This window comes from Apis florea, unplaced genomic scaffold (assembly GCF_048593485.1).
Source record: "Apis florea isolate Af1SG1 unplaced genomic scaffold, ASM4859348v1 contig_3203_pilon, whole genome shotgun sequence".
NCBI lineage: Eukaryota > Metazoa > Arthropoda > Insecta > Hymenoptera > Apidae > Apis > Apis florea.
The window spans coordinates 93,278-112,266 of NW_028256723.1; the positions used below are offsets into that span (position 1 = coordinate 93,278).

An 18,989-nucleotide genomic window follows, 5' to 3' on the forward strand; every position below is an offset into this window, starting at 1 on the left:
GAAACGAGCGGGAGTACGGACGCGTAGATGAAATGTATGTGTGAGAAGGATAAAGAAAGAAAGGTAAAAAGAGAAAATGATCGGTCTGAGAGTGAGAGGGAGAAAGAGAAAGAGAGAGAAAGATAATAAATCAATGTTAAACCGATCATTACCGATTTACAATTTTGAAAGACACATCTTCGTTATTCGCCATTTCTCTGCATAAGTTCAATCTCGGTTTCAAATGCTGGACGCTGCCCTCCCAAGGGCATAAATCGCAACTGAATCGACCGATGCTTTGTGTGGGTTTCTCTGTTTTGTAAAAGATTGAAAGAGAATTAATGAATTATTAAAAATAATCGATACGAATGCACAGGACATTTTTAATGCATTGGAAAGTGCCAGATGCGAGCGTTTATCATCACAATGGGGCATCGTCCGCATCGAAATGTACATTACACACGAAGTCTCAGCGTTTACGTTTTTTTTTTTTTTTCAAGGTATCGTGACAACAGGGACGAGAAGAACTGTCCCGTTCTATGTGTGTAAGAACCATAAAGCTTAATGAAGAACATTATACTATGAATTACGGGATACTAAATAAAAGTAAGCCAAACCGTTAATTGATTCTAATATTCTTTTTACCTTTATGAACGAAATCTATTTCTTTTTATTTAAATTTTTATTTTAAATTTAATAAATTTAATAATTATATAAAATATAAATTTTAAATAACTTAATAAAAATGAGCTTGTTACATTGTTAAAAAAAGTATAAAAACTTTCGTAAGTACTGGACGTTTATTATGCATATATCGAAAAAGTTACAAATGCTATATATTATAATATTTCTTTTATATATATATAAATTCTTGTACGTAATGCGATCGTAAAAAATAAAAAAAGAATTTTATTCAGATTTTTTGTTTCTATCGCGAGTTTTCATACAATTTAAAATGATTTTCTGAAAATGTACAAGATAGCAGGCACTTATAAGACGAAAAATACCCATCAGCATTGATTGGATAAATAATTCTCGAATCGAATTAAATGGCGACATTCCAGAACATAGAACAGTTAATATAAAACCTTCCAAACCAACAGTAGAGAAAAATTTTCCAGCCTAAAAAATATAATTTATTTCATTAAATACATGGTTAATTAAATTATAATAAAATTTTGATTTTACTTACCAATGCATCTTTAAAAAGTTTTTCTGCTACTAATTCTGGACTGACAAGGGAACTAGTACTCGATATGAGTTTTGTTTCAAGAGGTTTAGATAATTCTTCTATCGCAAAACCTGGAGTGTTAGTATCTGGAGGTAAACTCAGAGTCACAGAAATATTATAAGGAGCGAGTTCCATAGATATACTTTCTGCCAAGCCACGAAGCGCAAATTTTGTACTACAATAAGCTGAATAACCAAATATACCTAGAAGAGAAAAAGAATGAATTATACAATACAAATATATTTAAGTACAATGATAATAAGTACCTAATAATGCAGCTTGGGAAGAAGTAAATACAATAATTCCTTCTTGTGCAGCTTTCATTCTTTGAACAACAGCTTTTGTACAATAATATGATCCTAAGAAATTAATATTAATCATTTTTTGTAAATCTGCTGGTGAAGTGTCTTCAATTTTGCCACAAATTGCAGTTCCAGCACAATTCACTAACATATATATAGGTCCCATAGTTCTTTCTATATCATTTAGAGCTTTATCAACTGCATTATAATCTTCACCAACATCTAAAGATAAATATTCAACTTTTTGAATATCTTTATTTTTGCATGCATGAATGATTTCATTTCTTGCAATCTCTAATTTCTGAATATCTCTTGCAATTATTGTTACATGTGCTCCATATTTGGCAGCAAGAATTGCAATACATTTTCCTATTCCACTAGATCCACCAGTTACCTGATACAAAAATATTAAAAAAAAAAAAAAATTGATTTTCTAAAAAGAATGTTCAAAACTTTTAAAAATATACAATTATGATTAGTAAAAATCGCATAATTTATTGTTAAAATGAATAAATGATTAGAGATAATTCAATAAATATTTTCATACAATATTTATAAAATTTAAATATTATTAAATATTATTTTTTAATGTCATTAAAAAAAAATAATTCTTAATAAAAAGGAAAAAAAATAGAAATTTATAAAATTTTTTTATTATATTCATATCGTAAAAGTGTTTTAGTAACAAGTAATCTTAATAGAGGTTAGGTTAGCACCAATACCTAATTACTTACAACAACATGCTTTTTATTAACGTTTTTTAGTCGTTTTCGCCAAAAAAAATATCTCACAAACAAAACAATGATTAGTAAAGCAATAACTATTAGTATTACATTAAAAATTAGTATCATTATTTTTATTCAATAAAACTTTTAATAATACTACACGAAATCAGTTCGTACATTTATACGTAATACTACTATTAAAACACAATTTATATAAGTATCTATGATATTATTATTACATTTATATTTTACAATAAACTATTCGTAAATATTGAACAATTAATACATATATATATATATATATACTTTGCATACAAAGATCCGACAAGTAATAATCAAGTACGTGATCTGTATGTAATTGTTCATAACGTTAAAACTGAAATTTTATCTATATATTTTTATCTTTAAATAATTAAATAATATATCAAGAATGATATTAATATATATTATTATGACATTTTATAAATGTTCCATATAATATAATAATATATACATTAAAATATTCGTTAGAAATCAAATTGCGCCGTGTCTTGAGCGCATAGCAAGTGTAGACAAGGAGAGCTAGTAGATAAAGAAAAAGATAGAAATAGGAAAAGAATAGGAAATAGGATAGAAACAGTATTACTAGTGCCATCTCTCGGCAAAAAATCATTCTAAGCAGTCTAACATTTTGCGCGATCGGTATTTCAGAACAAATAATCCTTTCGATTTTGTTTTATGCTCTATCGATAACTAATCTTAGAAATAACACTAACATGGTAAAAAGAATTCTATTTCATCTATAATTCTTTCCCAATATCTACGATTCTGAGACAAAAACATTATTTTATTAACAATATAATCAATGATATAATTTATATTAACATTATTGATAAATTGAATAAATCCATTTGTATTTATTTATATTGAAAAGACTTAGGTTGTGCGATAGAAGAATAAAACTTTTATTCATATTTCTATTTTATTAATTATTGGCAAACAATGTTTCGCATATATTATTAAACACTATAAATCTTTTAATTTTAAATAATTCTTGATACGTGGCTCCCTGTGTATTCATTTTAAAAACTTCTTTGATCACGATATATTTGCTCTCATGATAACATTACTCACCATTAATAATATTTTTTTCAAAAAAAAAAGAAGAAAAGAAAGAAAATAATTCTCCTTTCTCTCATTCATATTAAAAATTCCTCTATTACCTACAAATAAAACATAATATATCAAGTTTTACTATACGATTAATAATATTATCGTATAAAACTTATTATACAACTTTCTTTCCGCGAGAAAAGTTAGTTATACGAGACGTAACGCGTGAAATGATATATATATATATCATAATCAAACGTATATCGGAATATATCATCATTCAAATCGGTAGCTTAAATGCATTGCGCGTGGTACGAGTCGAGATGAAAAAGCTCCCGAAACGCGGATCGATCCTGCGCTCGGTGCACCGCTTCAGGGCGGGTTGCATACAAATAGGTCCCGACAAAACACGAGAAAATTTTTAAGGAAGCAAGTTGAAATTGGCCCGCGCACGACTCGACTTTTTACCCGTTTGATCCGTGTGTATCGTCGCCGGCCGAAACGGACGGCGAGTTGACCGGAAAGATTATTAATTAGCCGGCCCCGGGAACTTGAATAGTTCGGTGCTCGTGAAAAGGGGTGGGGGCAGATAGGTCGTACGTGCATTCACCCCCGTTACCGAGGGGCAAAGTCTCCGCTTCACCCCTACCGTTATCCTTCGAGCAAAAGGTCACGTACTACCACCCTGTCGATCGTTCACCTCGTCCTGGGAGTCGCTCCTGGTTAGTCAGGTTAAAGCGGAAGGTATGAAAAACTGTTCTCCTGCATTTCGGATATGAGCGACGCGGACGTGGAAAAGGGATGAGCCGTATTATCTCCCTACAACAATTTCCATCTGATTAATAACGTAAACTATGCGTGTCCTTTTTTTTTTTTTTTTTTTTTTTTTAGATAATAAATAAATAAAATTCGAACAACCAATTTTCGAGAACATCTATCTATTCTTCTGTTACAATTAAATTACAATTTCATAGGAATGAATTATGCTTGAGACGATGATAATAGAAGAATTACAATTTTTGTCCGTTTTGATTTCTGGTATAAATAAAAGTATATATATATATATATATATATATATATATATATATATCTTGCTAATGATTACGTATCGTACAAATGTAGAATGTAGAAATTTATTGTATCCAATGTCTACGTTCGCAGAAGGTGGACGTACACTTCACGATATAAATTATCCATTATATTTGAACGTATTGCGCGAAAGTGTAATATATATTTGTTCACGTTATATAAATTATAGTTTTGCACCGATAATGAAAAGGAACGTTTCTCAGTTAAGACTCTATGACACGATATTAAATAAAACAGGGAAAAAATCGTCGATACCGGACGCACAAATTACCCAATATTTACAAATATTTTATTTTTCTCCCATTTCGAGGAATCGCATTACGTTATCGCTTCGTTATTAAAAATCGATCGGTTATTTATTCCAACACCGTCCACTCTTGTTATCCCTCTCGATCGATTTTTAATAAACACGTCCCAATTAACATCTCGTTACTCCCAATTTTATGCGTCTCGTAAACGCGACCCCTTTCCTACCTTCGATAATTCGATGGACTTGGAATACACTCTCAAGGGGGGGGCAAACAATGAACCTTAACGAAAGAAATATCCAATGTATCCTCGACCAAGCTACAGAATTTTATATTTATCCTATTCGTTAACGCACGGATAAACAACGTCTTTTTCTCTCTCCTCATCCTTGGATGGATCCTTGAACGAGATCCTCCATCGATCCTCCGCGTTTCGATCGCTTCGGGTGGCGAAGAAATCGGCAAGGGCCACTGCCATCGCCGTTTCGGACAAGCGTACGTTGCACTCGTCGGCGGAAGGGAGTGTCCCGTGCGCGACCCACCCTCCTCCCCCTGGGCCGAGCGTCAGTACCCCTCCTGTGATACCCTAGCTACGACCCTGGGTTCCGTGTCTCCCGGGCTGCACCGGGGGGTGAACGCCCTCGCCTGACCCAGACTCAGAATCGATCTCCATTCGTTGCACTGTTGGCAACCCCCTCCCCGGCCCACCCTCCCAAGGAGGCTCGTCACACTCGTGGATATTCCAGCTCTGCTGTGTCTTGGAAGGGGGAGGAAAAAATGGAAAAGAGAAGGAGGGGTGAGACGTTTTTGAGTTTTTTTCGGGATGGAGAAACTACCCCTTCATCTCGTGGGTAACGCATCAAGTAAAATTAATTTTCGCGTCTTTGTGTGGAGGTTGGACACTCTCTAAAAAGGAGAAATCAACCACTTTAACTTTTGCTTAGATTCTTGGTTAATAAGGTGTGAACGAAGGATCGTTTTGTTTCGTGATGCCTGGCTGGAAGGGGAAATTAAATCTTTGTTTCTTGAGATAGAGTAACATAGCTTCTCGTTCTCTTTCTTTTTTATTTCATATACACAGGCGGGTTGTAAATAAACGGTTGTAATTAATTCCCGTGGAGTTTTGTTGAGAAACATTGTTGGTAGGATTTTGGTTTAGTTTCTTTTATAAAATTCGGTATGTACGTGCGAGGGATATTTTGAAATTGGAGTCTTTAAAGCAGAAAAAGAGAAAAGGGAAGAGGAAGGAAAATAAAAATAAACAAAGGGATACGAAATGGTTGAAATTGCGTCTTCCAAGTATCGAAGAGAAACTTTTAGTATACTTTACTTTTTTTTCACGAGATCCGATCTAAATTAGGAATGCTATTTTATTGTTATTTGGTTAAGGGCTTAGGAAAAATACTGGCCAAGATCTCTATTTTCGAGATACCGAAAGGAGAGCTAACCTCATCGTTGGCCTCTTCGGTTAATCCGTTTTATTAAGAATGAATAGAAGGATTGTTATGGGATTAATTTCATAGAATCTTTCTTCTTTTTAGAAAAAAATAAAACACTACTATAATTGCCGAGATACGACTTCATCTCCGCGACAGCGAAGGAAAAACAATCTCTTTGCAATCTTCTTTATTTTTCCTTTTTTTATCGCGCCAGCGAAGTCAGTCTGGTTTTTCGCTTCTTCTAAAATGAAAATTCTGCTCTTTTATCCTCTTCTCTTTCCCTTCTCCCACATAGGGACAACATTGGATCGACATAATAACGCAATAATGTCAGAGTGGATTCAGCGGAATCGAGCAGAAATTTTTTATAAATAAATACAAATCCCTTAGCAATATAAATTATTATCGTTACATTATACGTCTCAATCTCTATTCGAATTTATCCTCCGGGTTCGTTCACCTCCTCGAGAGTTCACCCTCTGGTTCCAGTGAATTCGAAGGATGACGTTCCTTTCTAAAAGACACGTTGGAACACTGGAATCGTATAGATATACACAAGAAGGGGGAGAAATTTCTTTTTTTTTTTTTTTTTTTACGGCTATTTGTGCTATTTGCACCCCTCGTGAATACTTGATATTTCTCTCTTATAGACTCTCTTATAGAACCCTTCTTTCCTTTAAAATCGTGGCGAAATCATCCATAGAATCGCGGCTCGATCCATTCTCCTGCGGAATCCACGTGTTCGCGTCGCGTTCGTAATTTCAAACACGCCAAGCACTCCCCTCCCCCTCGCGGATAAGGCGATGAGTGAGAGACTGGTCGCGAAGCGTGGCAAAGGGTTGCTCGGTTTTCGAAACACAGGGATCGCGTCTCATCGCCACATTTTTTTATCGAGCGAATTATTTAAGAGACAATTTTTCCTTTTCGTTTTACGAGCACACGCTCGTCGAGAACATTATCACCCGCAATATCGCCATACTCGAGGTATAACGTAAAACTTGGTATAAAATTATTACCACGACGAGAGCCGGCTAATGAAAATGAATCAATGATGCACGAGGCTTCTTAAAGAATTGTATTCTATTCTAAGAGTGTAAAATGGTGTTGAAGTTTCGCGTTAAGAGAGGGAAGCTCGAACAAAAGAGTAAGATCGATGTATTACCCTTTTTGTCGGTATTTTAAAGGAGAAAAAAAGACAAAGGCTTCGTGCAATATATTTCACTCTCCCATCATTTCTTCTTCCCCCCTCAAAGAAAAAAGGACACATTCCTAAAAACGCTTCGTTCGACGTTATCGAGAGCGGCAAAAAGCAGATGATGCCTCCTTCCCTCTCCTCTCCTTCCATTAATAGCCAGGAAATAATATCGCGGGTAAAACGATGGAGAGAAAAGACGTTTTACAGGCGCGACTGAATTACAGGAGTGGGGAGCACGAGTCAAAGGGACTCGTGCGTGTATTATCCCCTGCTAACGATTTCATCCCCCCTCGCGGGAGAGACGAGAGAACCGATTGCCGAGAGAGGAAAGGAAAGAAAGACTCCGTCGAAAGAGAGGCGAAGGAGGGTGCAACGCCGCGTAAGTAAGTAAGTGCGGCTCGGCTCGGTGCATTCTTCTCCTCTCTCTCTTTTCGTTTCCCTTCACGGTGTGGTCCAACGGAGTTTTTAACGAGGCCGAGGCAGTTTCCTTCTGGTGTCCGCCACCTCGAGCCGGGATAGCTATCGGCGGAACGTTATGACATTGTGAGCCTCCTCGTGGAATATGGCAGCCGTGGAAAGAAGGAAGATATGGAGAAACGGCGAGGGGGAAGCCAGAAAAAAAGGGGTGGGTGTTCGATCAGGCCTCCTAAGCCTCGCCGCTTATCGTTGATGTTTCTCGTTCGTGTGAATGGTTTGCTTGTTTATTTGTCAGGATAGGGGATCGAGAGAGAAGGTTGTTGGTTATCTTGTTGGAATGGATGAGGTTTCGTGATGAAAAGAGAAAGTTGTGTGACAATTTGAAAAGTTACATGTGATCTTCACGGAAGATTATTGCAACGTAGTTACAACGTAGTGTTGAAAATATTTTACTAAGGGAAGAGAGGATATGATAAATCCCACGGGATTGTTTCGTGGAACGTCATCGTGAAAGTTAACAGCGTAATTGCAACTAGGATTCCTACCGAATTATCTTTGGGGACAAGTGGAATTTGTCGGGTCGAATTCGATTCGCGCGTGCATTATTATTTATATCTAAATTTTATTATATATTTTCTGAAAATCTCTCTTTCTCTCTATCTATCGATAAACGTGTCTCTCGAATAATTAACGTTTTACTATTTATATACAAACACGCGATCGTCTGCTTTTCATCATTTATTATTCGTCTACGTTTGATGTTTTTAAAAATAAAGCTTTCGTTGCCAACACGATTTTCAAAATTTTCACAAGTAGATTTCTCGCTTTTGTAAACACTTTTCATTCGTTTAAAACTCGCTCAAATATATACTAGATTGCGAGAAAAAGTGCCTACTACCAGATCCATTTAACTCTCTCGACGACTATAAAAATTATCAATTTATTTTTTTATTCCAATCACTCGCGATAAAACTTTCTGCTTTGATGCCGAGAAAGGAGGGGGAAAACAAAAAAAAAAAAAAAGCCCATCGTTTCGTCTTCGAAACGTACCAATCCTCGTATCCCGTGCATTCCTTTTTACGATTATATATTATTTATAACCGAATTATTAATAAACCACGCGTCTCCGACACACCATTAGCATGTATTGATTTTCGTTGCGCCACGTTGTTGGTTATTTTTAAGCGGTACGTTCTGGCCGTAATTAATTCGATTGAATCGATGCAACACGATCGTGGCGAAAACGCGTTAAAATTCGCGGCTCTTGGCATTCGAAGGAGTGGATCTTTCTCTTCTCTTTTTCACTCGAAAGGAATTTTTATATGAAAAAACGTATTAAATGTAATAAAAATACTCTTTCCTTTTTTTTTTTTTTTTTTTTTTAATACAAGAACCGTAATAAATTTATTCCGTTCATTCGTTTCGAATTATTATCGTATTCGTTATACCGATTTACGTACGTACAAAGATGACAGAAGATAAAATCCGACGTGAAGAGCATCTTAATTAAAAGAAGTTCCAAGAAAATCGTATCGAGCAATTCCAGATAATTAATACTTCTACTTAAGATCCTTAATGTTCCTCATTCCACTCCCCCTCTCCCCCGTTCGGTAATTTACTTATCCACCCGAAGGATCGGAATCGGTGAAGAAAAAAAAAATCGTTATTAATAAACCTAAACGAGCGCTCATCAATTATCCTTCTAAATCCTTGAACACGCAGTTTATATATATATATCTCCTCTGTATATAAAAAGCATCGAATATAAGAGTATAAGAATTCATTTAAATTTCGTTATCAGACTAAATCATCGTCACCTCGCCTCAATTTTTCAAGTAAATAATTTCAACTCGCGAAAACGCTCACCTTTCGAGATCTCCAAATTCCAAGAATTCAAATCCAAAAACGATTCGATAATTCCTGAAAACACCATTCGAGAACGTAACATGTTGCAATAGTTCCCTCCTAGACATTTTCCTAGATGATGCAAACTCTCCCTTTAGAGCCCAAGGAAAATAGCGAGGAAGACGTCCAACTTTCCCCGTGGATCCATCCCCCTCCCCCTCCCCCAAACATACCGTTTATCCACCAAATTGGTCACGATTTTCCCCGACATCAACGTCTCGAAAGTGGCCATCGTAACGAGCCATCCTCGGAGACGTCCTCCTCCGCAGCTAGGCGAAAGTTGCGCGGCAGGAATGCGCGGCGGTCTTACGTGGCGCGAGAATGGGACGACGCGTCCTCTCTCTCGTCGTTCTAGCTACGCGAAACGAGGCCATTTCTCTCTCCCCCTCCTCTCTTCGCAGCGCCACCGACGCGCCCCCTTTTTTCCCACATCGAGATACGTCAACGGTTTGCCGAGTGGAGAACAATCGGAGGGAGAGGAGAGTTCAGTGCACCGGAGTTCCACGAACTCCTCTTTTCCCCCGGCGGATGCGCATTCGTCGCGGGAATATCAATTCATTGTAAACCAAGTTTCACGCTTTTCGACCCAACTTCCCCCTGGCTGGAAATTTCATAGATAGAAAGATACCGTGCACGGGACATCGCGACACCGTCGCATCGACGACGACCTGTTGGCGGGAAACAGGGTGAGGGAAACTGGACAAAATATTTGGGATCGATCGTTGGAGGGCGTTGGGAAGTCTGTGTTATTCGAGATGCTGGATACTTCTCGATACTTGGATCGATTAATCGTATTCGGTGAAAATTTATTATATAATTTACAATTTAAATTAAGTCGCAAACCTTTTAATCGTCGGATAGTATTTCGATTTTGTTCGTTGTATTTTTATCAGATGGAAGCTTGGAATTTCAAATTTCACTCTGCAATCCTCGAATTTAATGAGTCCAATTGTTATCAACTACTATACTCGTTCTAAAGTGGAGATACATCGAGTGTAATGTAAATAATAAATGCAGTTGGTTGGTGATCTGCAGCTTCTAGGTTAAACGAGTAGCAAGTACGAGGCTCTTTAATTGCTCGGGGTTAATTTTACTGAGATACGGTTAATGGAATAACGTTTCCCCTGTTACATTAGATCAATTTTATTTTTCTGTATTACTCGTTGTACTTGCCTTCGTTGCAATTACTTTTATTTCGACGCGATAACGCGTTGTATTATTTTTAGATCGCAGCATCTAAAGGGAGAACATTTCTAAGGATTTATTTTAAGGAAAATAAAAACAACTCAATACACGCTATACACGAAAAAACTCCGTGCTCGGAGATTCGATATCGAAATAATGCATCATGGGTTCTCTCCCATCTCAGAGTATCAAAAGAAACTCTAGAAACGTTGTATATACATATTTGAAATCGCTTCTTATGCATGTGTCATCGTCCGATTTCTATAGAAATAATCTTCTGGAAATAGCGCAGGGTTATATAGAAACGTTGCGACCGAACTGGGTTGAACATCCTTTTCGAAAATTCTCTTTTTTTAAAAATAATTCAATCGAAACGAATAAATAATTAAACTCTCTTCCATCCCCCATAGATTATTACATACGATAGAACCGAATTAAACACCGATTTTTATTATTATCGCACCAAAATTCTTACCGATTCGATCGAGCCTAAAAACAGCCTATCCCTATTGAGATCGGACGGGAGATTATTCACAAAATTCTTGCTCGCTCGAAATCTCAATGCTGCGCCCATAAACGTCACGGAAGCGAAATCGCCCTATTCAGGAATCTCTGGCGACTTCCGGCTGCGTGGTCGTAAGCGGTCGCGAAACCGATAGTTGGTTCGATAAGTGGCCGTGCAAGTAGGAAAAAGGGAATAATGAGAATAAGGAAACCGCTCTCTCTCTCTCTCTTTCTGGTTGGTGTGTACACGTCCTAATCCACGCTCGGCCGTTCCAGACGGTTCCAGACCATCCATCCCCCAACGTTTTACCCTTTCGAATCGGAGCTCGTGTATCATTAGCTATTCAAATTCATTTCTTGCACGATATTACAGGTGAAATATACAGTGGCTGGCTTATAACGGTGTGGCGTGATTGCCTCCACTTTGCAGCCACATCGTTGAAAAACGAACTCGGTGGTTCTGCGCCTCTCGTTCGCTCTTTGGGGGCTCGGGTTCATCGCACTGGAAAAGTTTTCACCGGTTTTGGTCGACGAGACGGATCGTTGGACGGATTCAAACGGAAGACAAAACGTGAAGGGGGGCGTGAAGGTTGCGGGGCAAGTTATTAGGTTAGGTTTAATGTGACGAAGTAAGGTCACGAGGTAAGGGCGAGGTACGTCTCTTGGAGGTAAATTGTTAGAGTGATGGAGGATGTTAAAGAGGACGATTGGAAGAAGAGAGGATGTAAATGAAGTAAGAACAACGAGGGTGGATAGTTAATGGTTTAAAAATTCGGATGGAAAAGTTGATATCTAATTGTTTTCACGATGATGATCTGTGTGCAATACTTGTAAGTTGTTATTACATTTTTCTCTTCTTTATAAAACATCTTCCCGATAAGTTATCGATCGCTGAGTAAATATTAATTAACAATTTATAGAGATCGTGATAATCGAATTTGATTATGACATCGATATATATATATATATATATACATATTTCTACTCTGTCTTTCTATCGAAAATTCATTGTACGTTATTTTAATTTTCATCGCCGGTAAACCAAAAATGAAAAAAAAAAAAAAAACGAATAACTTTTTAACAAAACGCGAAACATTTCTCCCGAAATACGCCGTACTATTTTCTCTCACCAATCCCCGTCACTTGTCGCTCAAATTCCTCCATTCCATCTCTCTGAAATATGAAACGCATTAATCACGCGGAAATGCGCTCTCTCGCCAAACCTTCAAACACCGAAACCGTGATGCGTTTCGATCGAAATTGTCGCCGCGATATTTTCCAATCTTCCCTCCCTTTCGTTCGACGAAAAAAGAAAAGGGGAAAGAGAAGAGACGAGAAGAGGCGGCGATTTAATTTAATTTACTTAATCGAATTCGAAAAATGCAGGAGGACATCCCCCCTCACAGTTAAAGGGCCGATCTACTCGGTCGGTAATCGGTGTAACATTACACACGAAACTTATGCCCCCGTTTGGCGTGCGAGAAAAATTAGGAGAAACGTTAATGGAATTATTCGCATGTTGACTGGGGCGAACGACGAAACCGGCTGCGCCGATGATTTACTCGAATCGTAAATTCAACAACCCCGCTGCTTTCAGTCAGCGAGCGTAAACTCGTGGCCGGCCCCGCCTATAATTCGCATGCGCTCATCTGCCAGACATCGCGGGCTCGGGAACCGCGTTCAATCAATAATTAAGATAGCGGCCGATCGCGGCGAAGATCGGCCGAAAGCGCGATACGATCGAGTGGGCGTTGGCGGGAAACTCGAGTTTTGGCGATACCATGCCATCCCTTTCGGCCGGAGGAGAGCGTTAAAAGCGTTCTGAATGTTGGCGGGAAATTCGATTCTTGGAATTTTAATCTTGGAGAAGCATACGTTTGAGAGAATTTTCTTTCGATTGAATTGTTCGCTTCTTAAATTGTAATAACGGTTCGAGATTCACTCGATTACACGGGATTTATTAGATCTCTCTGCAAGTTGCAAACAATTCAAGATGATGATCCATGTGGATTAATTCTTGCGTTCAAGAAATAATTAATATCAATAATATTGATATAATATTCCTCCTTCCTTCCTTCCTTCACAGAGAAAGAGAGAGAGAGAGAACGTTCTCCTTCATCCTTCCCTCTCCAACAAAAATATTTTCCACGAATCCGTTGGCCAGGAAAAATATTGTTGTTTACAAAATTTGTCGCGATCTCCGCTCCCCGATAATATCGATCGAGCCCGGAATTTTTAATACTTTCATCGTGCCGCAACTCGGCTTCCCTCTCCCTCGCGCGCGGGGGAGGGCGTTGTTTATCAGCCCCAGGGATTTCTGCCGGCCGCCTCGAAGCGAACCCTCCGCCGGCCGGTCCACCTGTCCGTGCGCAACGGCGGGCACAGGTGTCCGCCGCGCGCGGCAACAGTCACGCGGCAAGGTGCAACGGCCGAGCGTGACTTCTCCTCGAATCAGCCGCGCTCTGCAACAACGCGAACTTCGATGGATCCGCGAAACGGTGAGCCTGAAAACAGAAGGAGAGAAACAGAGATGCAAGCACATATAGGATGAAGAAGCAAGAAGGTAAAGAAGATAAACAGAAATATAGGAGGCGAGGTAGGGTAAATAGGAGGGTGGAAGAGAGAGGAGAGGGTGGAAGAAATTAAAACACCGAGACGTGGCGGCCCGTACGCCGGCATGGTGAATATATGTATATATATATATATACATGTATAGGCGATGGATGGGGGGTTGGAAGTTGGCTGGGTGTCGGAGAGGAGGAGGGCGCATGCGTGGGCGCCTCGGCCCTGACTGCACCGCAGGGTGGTTCAATGTTACGAGAGGGCACTGACCCGAGCTGGAGAGAGAATCCACCCATCGGTGCACCGCGAGGTGGCTACACCCCTGGTATACGTAGGATCCCTGCAACCAGCCCTCCGACGATTCACTCTCCTCTTCCTCGCCCTCCCCCGCCCGTGTTGCCCCACAGCCACCACCACGACCGCGCTACCACTACCATCGCCATTATCGCCACCACCACCACCACCTATCGGCACCGATATCTACCGTAGCTACCGTCCACGAAGGCAGCGTCGTGGCCCGGGATAACCATTATCCACCTCTCACAAATCACCTGGACCGAACGCGTGGCTCGCCTCGTCTTTGCCCTGCTGCGATTTGATGCATGGCGGAGACAGGGTGCACAGGGCACCGGTTGATAAAGGCCTGACCTGGCCGAATGGAGAGAGAGAGAGAGAGAGAGAGGGAGGCCGGTTGCGCCCTTGGCGCGCCACTCGCGTGGAAACTCGCCGCTCGTTTATTATTCATCGGTGATTAAACGGTAATGGCCGCGCTGGTGGCCGGTTTTAATAACGGCCGCACGGGCCCCGATATATCGTTAATCGCGCGTGCCACGTTTGTTTACGGAGGGAAACGCCACCTCGAATACAGTGCCGATCCGGTGGTGGGATTGATTACAACGTCTCGTTGTAATTCTCGTTGATTTCTTTTTCTTTTTTGGGGGGGAAGGGGGGAGGATCATCTGTTGTGTGGACTCTTTCGAATTTCGATATTTTTTCTCGATTGATTGGCGGGGGTATAGGATGGACTCGACGTTTTAAAAATCAAATGATGAAAAAGAAAAAGAATAATTGTGCCCATTTTTGTTGATTGTATTCTTAAAAAATTAGGATTGAAACAATTTGGGAATATTATTTTTTAATTAATAGGGATTCTAAGATAGTTTTATTTATTTATTTAACCTGTATTTCGTACGCGTTTACGTTCATTCGTTCGTTAACCGTAAATTCAGTTCGTTACGTATTGGCAATCAAGCCCAGGATCGTGTGGATTAAAGTGGTACGCGATATCGTTCTCTTGAATTGATTTTTAAAAATACGCGTATTAAAAAGTGAAATGTTTGGAATATGATCGTTTAAAAAGCACGGGATCTTTTATGGAAAAAGGAAAAGGAAGAAATTATTCATCAAGTGTTGAAGTTTTATCAAAGATAAGAGGATATTGTACTGGAAACGTTCAATTCGATTCGAAGTTAATTTCGATTCTAAAATATATCCGCTTAATCGAGAAGTTAAGAGCAGTCCACGTAAGTTCTTCAACCCCTCGGGTCGCTACCCTTTCGAGGAACCGTTCGAGGCCGACCCTGAAAACTGATTGTCGCTTTTTGTCGGTCCAAGCGGAAAGAAAGACGTGCGTGAATATATAAAACTGCATGATGTAGAATCGTAGAACTAGGTCTCGCTTTGTGGTGCCGCCTTTTTTTTTTTTTTATTCTTCCTCCATCAAAGGAAAATAGCAGATCTGGGAAGAATCGGCCGTTTCTCGATTAAACGATGTCACCCTTTTTCGCGCCACAATCTCGATATGAAATGACAAAGGTATAAAGTCTATGAAACGAATCGAGAGATTTTTCGTTCGAGATTCGATTCGTTCCCTATCTTCTCTATTTTCGCTCGATGAAACGTAGAATTTTATTTTTAATTCTGAACGAGTTGTCTCGATTTCACGCGTTCAATTAAACATTTCGAATGATAATTTAAAATAGTCACGATTCGGATAATTCTAATTATCTTTTCAAAATTTCAATAAGATCGTTGAGATTAACGCACGTTCAAACATATTTGCAACAAGGATGAAGAAGGAAACGAATGTTCGAACTTTTCGTCTCTAATAATTATAATGCGACCAATGAACAATAAACGATATCAAAATAAACTTCAAAATTATCCTGTGATATCCACAACCTCAGAAATTCTCCTCTCTCTCTCTCTCTCTCTCCCTCGATCAAATATCTGGGAATCAGAAATCACAGAGATTCCAACGCTCCAAGCAGAGATCCGCCAATTCGACAGAGAGCAAAGGTATCGACAGTGGAACGCGTCAAAGATCAAAATCCCCGTTTAAAATAATTCAATTCGCCTGTCTGAAGGGGAAAGCAGAGAGAGAGAGAGAGAGAGAGAGAGAGAGAGTTGGTTGGCGCAAACGGAACCTTTGCCGCGGCCTCGAACGTTAAATGTCGGATGTTGGCTTCCACCGATGCCTATATAACTAGCACTTGAGACGACCTGGCAGGGGGTTTCCAGTCGGGGGTTGACTTGGCTGGTTGGGTCGATTCCCTGTTATGCTAATTTGTCAACGGTCGGGGTAGCCGACCGAGGCTTAAAAGTTATTCCACGCCAGCTCGATTCTCTTCTCTTTCTCGTCGATTCGTTACGTTTCCTCGTCTCTTCCATTTTCTTTTTCCCAGGAATACGCACCGACCGCATCGTGGTTGCTCTTCGAAATCGAAATTGCGAGAATTCGTTCCTTTCCCATCCCCCTTTATTTCGATTCCAGAGAATTCGGTCAATATTCTGGAATATCTCCGGACGAGAAAATATATGTGTGCTTCTTTGAGAAAATAATTGTAGCCATTATTGGAATCGAACAATAAAATTATATTCATTTTTGTATAAAATGCACGTAAAATGTCGTGTATATTTAAATTTATTTTCTATGCAACTTTATCGCGAATTCTTTTCCAAATTAACTTTATATTAAGGATATATTTCGATGATGTAAAAGTGTTATTCGATTTAATTGCAATATTCCGCTCCACTTGAACAAGCGAAGTCACACTTATTAAAAAAACAAACTATCATCAATATATCATTCTACTCTTCAAAATTGCTCCAATATACTCACAATTTCCACCTTTCGTAATCTCGTAAAGCAATCTAAAAAATGTTGTATCCTTCAACGATACACGATATACTCCTTCTATTATCATTACATTTCAAATATCTGCCAAATATCTTGTCTCAAAATTGTTAAAAGATACTTAAAATTACACCGCATATGTTCCCGCACAACCCGAATTCCGTTCCAAAAACGCCCGTGTCCCGCCCCTAACCTAACCCAACCGGCCCGTGAACCCGTGAAACCACCATATCGATTCCCCATAAACCATCATGAAACATCGATCCCTCCCCCTCCTCATTTCAACAGATTTCGCCTGCGAGGCAAACCGTCTGATCTAGGAAATTGCGGACCGGAATCACTGGCGGACAGTTTCCGGCGAGGCACGGTTACGGAGCGCCGGATCCCCCGGGAACCCCCGTCGGTCGACGACCGGGAATACCCGGGCCACCCGTACCTACCACCCTCGTATTCCAACTTTCCTCGTTTTCCTCGCAGACGACTCCGAAAACCGTGTCGAGTTCAAAACCCGTTGTTCCAAACCCTCTCTTCTCTCTCTCTCTCTCTCTCTCTCTCCTCCCATAAAGGTGAGCGCGAAAATTCGCGGAGGAGAGGGAGAGAGAGAGAGGTAGGACGCGAAGACAGCGTGGCGTCGGCCACGCGACGATGCGATGCTCGTTTCTAGATCCTCGTCCCCGATGAGATTGGCCGGTGAACGGGCTGGCGACAAGGACGGAGAGAGGGAAGAGAGAGGCGAACAGGGGCGTACGTCGTTATTTCGCGGTGGATGCTGCGGGATCAATAGCGCGAAGAGGAGCCGGTGGAGAGGGAGGCGGGCCGAGCGAGGGACAGAGAGGAGCGGAGATTGGCAAGAATCGGTGTGCGTGTGTGTGTGACAGAGAGAGTGAGGGATGCACAGGGATGGGGTTGGTTGAAGGGAGACAAAGACTCCCCTCCCGTCTCTCTCCATCCACCCTCGCCGCCCGACAACCCCAGGAGTCGATGCATCCAGGGTCGTTGCTACCGGCAGCGAACGATCCAACCTTCCATGCGCTCTCTCCCTCTCGCTCCCTTTCATCCCGTCCCTCTGTGTAAATCCTTCCCTCCTTCTTCCTCCTCCTAGTCTCGCTCTCGATTCACACGCACACGCATGCACGAGCATCGATACATCGGGATAATGAACGCGTGTGTACAGCGGTGCAGGTGGAGTACCTTTAACGTGTACGTGCGTATGAGGGGTGTGTGCGTGTACGAGGTTGGCTCTCTGAGAATGAGTGAGAATGCACGACTTGGACGACGACGACGAATGTCAGCTCGTGGCCACCTCGCGAATATACTCGCGGCGAGTTTTCAAGGACATGCGATCAAGATGCGAACAGGAGGCCACGCGTCGTCCAGACGTTCGCGTGTCCTTATCGTTGCCCAGTTTGATCGAACACCGATTCCTTATCTTCTACGCGTGCCTGTTTATTTTAACCGTGTATTCGTTTCGTTATTTTTATCTCTTTTTCTTCTTCCTTCTCTTCGTCTCTTTCTTCGCCCGTAAATGATGCTTTTAGGATTAACTCGTTTCGATAGGAAAGGATGATTTATATACGCGTTTGGAAGGCTCGGCTTGTTTTGTGTATATGTATCGTGTGATATATCGACGTGCGCGCTTTTAATTTACAGGCTGTGCATATAAATGTTTGTAGTATTTTTTTCGTTTTATTTTGTTGGCGCTAATTTTTTCGTGCTATGCGCGAAACGATTATTTAGTTATTGATTTATCAAGAATCTGTCTTTCACATTTTAGAAACGTGAGTTGTTCACCTACTAAATTGCATTCGAGGATTTTATTCGATATTCCTGTGTAGAATTGTTGGATATTTGTAAACGAAGGAGCTTTAGATCTTTAAGAGGCTTTTGATCAAACGTTTATTTTAATAAGTTATCGCATGAGAGATTATTTAATTAAAAGCATTTCAGTGTCGAATGTGCAAACGCTCCGATTATGCAACA

The 18,989-nt window shown here is 40.1% G+C and overlaps 2 protein-coding genes across 9 annotated transcripts in view; one reads left to right on the forward strand and one right to left on the reverse strand.

Annotated features, from left to right (window-relative positions):
- Positions 1–18,989, forward strand: part of LOC100869909 (neurotrimin) — a 153,745-nt gene that overhangs the window by 50,011 nt on the left and 84,745 nt on the right. For 4 of the 7 annotated variants that reach the window (XM_012486871.3, XM_086910909.1, XM_086910910.1 and 1 more), the window contains exon 6: positions 480–602. The gene's annotated coding sequence lies outside the window, so the exon portion shown is untranslated. Of the gene's footprint in view, positions 1–479; positions 603–18,989 lie in introns of those variants that run through there. The other 3 variants (XM_086910907.1, XM_086910906.1, XM_086910908.1) reach the window with 1 other exon arrangement.
- Kdsr (3-ketodihydrosphingosine reductase) lies at positions 761–2,787 on the reverse strand. Of its 2 annotated transcripts, none has more exons than XM_012486868.3 (4): positions 2,247–2,787; positions 1,477–1,906; positions 1,172–1,413; positions 761–1,101 (listed from the first exon to the last, which is right to left on the reverse strand). In XM_012486868.3, the coding sequence occupies exons 1-4, from the start codon at positions 2,361–2,363 to the stop codon at positions 889–891; spliced, it is 1,002 nt and encodes a 333-aa protein (XP_012342322.2). In that variant the 5' UTR covers positions 2,364–2,787; the 3' UTR covers positions 761–888. The 2 variants fall into 2 exon arrangements, with proteins under 2 accessions (XP_012342322.2, XP_086767030.1); XM_086910904.1 differs by having other exon boundaries at positions 2,544–2,785.

What these genes read in the sequence shown, in the direction of transcription:
- Kdsr (XM_012486868.3), bottom strand. Translation starts at nt 2,363, where the DNA reads ATGATACTAATTTTTAATGTAATACTAATAGTTATTGCTTTACTAATC. An exon ending in TTAATAAAAAGCATGTTGTT is followed by an intron (nt 1,907 to 2,246) that starts GTAAGTAATTAG and finishes TTTTTGTATCAG; the next exon opens with GTAACTGGTGGATCTAGTGG. An exon ending in AACTTTTTAAAGATGCATTG is followed by an intron (nt 1,102 to 1,171) that starts GTAAGTAAAATC and finishes TATATTTTTTAG; the next exon opens with GCTGGAAAATTTTTCTCTAC.